The 2,562-nt window shown below is 52.7% G+C and overlaps 2 protein-coding genes across 2 annotated transcripts in view; one reads left to right on the top strand and one right to left on the bottom strand.

Moving 5' to 3' along the window:
* Positions 1-2,562, top strand: part of LOC102295017 (serine/threonine-protein kinase tousled-like 1-B) — a gene marked incomplete at its 5' end in the record, with an annotated part of 18,543 nt that overhangs the window by 7,252 nt on the left and 8,729 nt on the right.
* On the bottom strand, positions 86-1,696 carry LOC102294717 (neuropeptides B/W receptor type 2). The gene is made up of 2 exons (XM_005918138.3): positions 1,542-1,696; positions 86-1,394 (listed from the first exon to the last, which is right to left on the bottom strand). Exon 2 carries the CDS (start codon positions 1,196-1,198, stop codon positions 197-199), a length of 1,002 nt encoding a protein of 333 aa, XP_005918200.1. The 5' UTR covers positions 1,199-1,394; positions 1,542-1,696; the 3' UTR covers positions 86-196.

Genomic DNA, 2,562 nt, shown 5'->3' with positions numbered 1-2,562 from the left:
TGTGTGTGTGTGTGTGTGGATAATAGCAAACACTGAAATACAGTTTTTGCACGCAGCAATGAATTTTGTTCACTCAAATTTTGCTTTTCTTGCTCAAAATAAATTTTTACTCAAAATGCAACACTTGCACCTGCAAAAGTTTTTTACGTGCGCTCAGAATAGTGGCACAAAAACAACGCCACACAGGTGGTCCTGCTCAGGCCGAGCTGCACTCCAGCATCGTCTTGAAGGCCTTCCTGAAGTTGTCGTCCAAGAAGGCGTAGAGGAACGGGTTGAGGCAAGAGTTGGCGTAGCTCAGGCTGGTGATGAAGTAGGAGATCATGATGACCAGGGGCGTGGTCCTCAGGTCCGTGGTCAGCGCTATGATGGTGCTGAGGTGGAACGGCGTCCAGCAGAACAGGCACACGGCCAGGACGACAAAGACCATGACAGTGACCCTCTTCTTGGCCTTGTCCAGTGCCTTGGCGTTGCTGTTGAGCCGCATGTTCCTCAGCCTGTACAGCATCATGGTGTATAGGATGCAGAAGGTGGAGACGGGGATGGCGAAGCCGAGGATGAGCGTGTAGATGCGGCTGGTTTTGAACCACAGGGGCTCGGGGCTCGGGAAGCTGAGCACGCAGGTTTTCCTGCCATCAGCCGGGTCCACGTAGACGCCGGCAAACACCGTGAAGGGCATGACGATGAGGATGACGAGGATCCACACGCACAGCGAGATGATCTTGGCCGCTCGGTAGGTGCGGTAAGGCATGCGCTTGGATCTCACGGTCGACAGGACGACCAGGTAGCGGTCGATGCTCATCACGGTCAGGAAGTAGATGCTGGAGAAGATGTTGTAGTGGTCGATGCTCAGGATCACCTTACAGAGGACCTCCCCGAAGGGCCAGTAGTTGAGCAGATGTTCGGCGATGCTAATGGGCAGCACCAGAGTGAACAGGTCGTCTGCGATGGCCAAGTTCAGGATGAACATGTTGGTGACCGTTTTCATTTTGGGGGCTTTGAGGATCATGTAGATGACGGCGGTGTTTCCTGTCAGCCCCACGGCACAGATCACGGAGTAGATGACGGGCAGGATGACATAAAGGTCAGCGAAGAAGGGAGGGGTGCAGTTCAGGTCAGAGCGGTTTCCCGTGGGCGAGTACGGCAGCACAGAGTCGTTACAGAGCGGAGGCGGCGCGCCCGGGACCGACACGTTCTCCATGTTTCAAGAGAACGTCAAACGCGAGGAGGGCGGAGCAGCTCCACAGGGGTGGAGCAGGTGGAGCTCTACCTGCTCGCTCGCACCTCAGAGGAGCACACACCTGTCCGCGCGCTCAGCTGTCAAATCAAAGTCTCCTCCTCAGATCAGCTGACTTCTCCTTCGGCTCATTTACTGCACGAGCGGCGCATCACGGAGCCTGCACGAGAGACACAGAGAGATAACCGATGAGCAGTGAGGTCAGCCTGTTTCTAACTTTGATCTAATCTCACAGCGGCGCGCGCAGAGGGAGCTCACGCGACAGCAGAAGGTATGAAAACGTGAAAAGTGAAAAAAATGTGCCCACCTGAACGCGCCTCCTCGCGCACGAGCTTCAGATGGACTGATCGATCAGTCAGTATCAGTGATCAGCGATCAGCAGCGTGCCTCCGTGTGCGCGCTCAGCGGCTCCGCGCTCCGGTCTCTTCTCTGAGGGAGACGCGCTGCACTCCGGACCCCCTCTCTCTCTCTCTCTCTCTCTCGCTCGCTCGATCTCTCCTCCCCCTCTATCACTCTCTCTCTCTCTCTCTCGCTTCACCCCCCCCCCCCCCCCCCCCCCCCCCTCTCGTGTCACTGGCAGTCACGTGACCGGGTCAGTCACTGAGAGCTTCTGCTGAGGATTTTATTCTCCAAACGAACAATATTTTTTTCTTTCTACTCGGTGCTTGGTTCTTATTAGGACGCCGAAAGGCCACAACGTGTGATCATGTGATCTTGACTTGAAGCCTCCGTGTTCAGTGCTCAGCTTTGGTGGCAAACTTCGCTGGATCAGCTGTATCATCGTTCTGTTTTGAGGAAAGGTCGATCTCTCAGTGCCGACCGTGAACACCCTCTTCATTCTCACTTTGAATGACTGGCGTGTCACAAATCTAGAGGATCATGATTTAGCCTGGAGAAATAGTTTGCTGCTTTATAAGAAAGCCCTCCGCAAAGCCAGAACATCTTACTATTCATCACTGATTGAAGAAAATAAGAACAACCCCAGGTTTCTCTTCAGCTCTGTAGCCAGGCTGACAAACAGTCAGAGCTCTGTCGAGCCAACCATCCCTTTAACGTTAACTAGTAATGACTTCATGAACTTCTTTATTATTTCATTATTATCAGGAAGTCCTAAAAACTCCCTGAAAAGCCTTCAGCTGATCCAAAATGCTGCAGCAAGAGTCCTGACAGGGACTAGAAAGAGAGAGCAGATTTCTCCTGTTTTGGCTTCCTGTTAAATCCAGAATTCAAAATCCTGCTCCTCACATACAAGGTCTTAAATAATCAGGCCCCATCTTATCTTAATGACCTTGTAGTACCATATCACCCTATTAGAGCGCTTCGCTCTC

Source organism: Haplochromis burtoni, unplaced genomic scaffold (assembly GCF_018398535.1).
Source record: "Haplochromis burtoni strain Fernald_Lab_line unplaced genomic scaffold, NCSU_Asbu1 Contig_29, whole genome shotgun sequence".
NCBI lineage: Eukaryota > Metazoa > Chordata > Actinopteri > Cichliformes > Cichlidae > Haplochromis > Haplochromis burtoni.
Note: the sequence above shows the minus strand (reverse complement) of the source record. Positions and strands in the feature narration are given on the sequence as shown.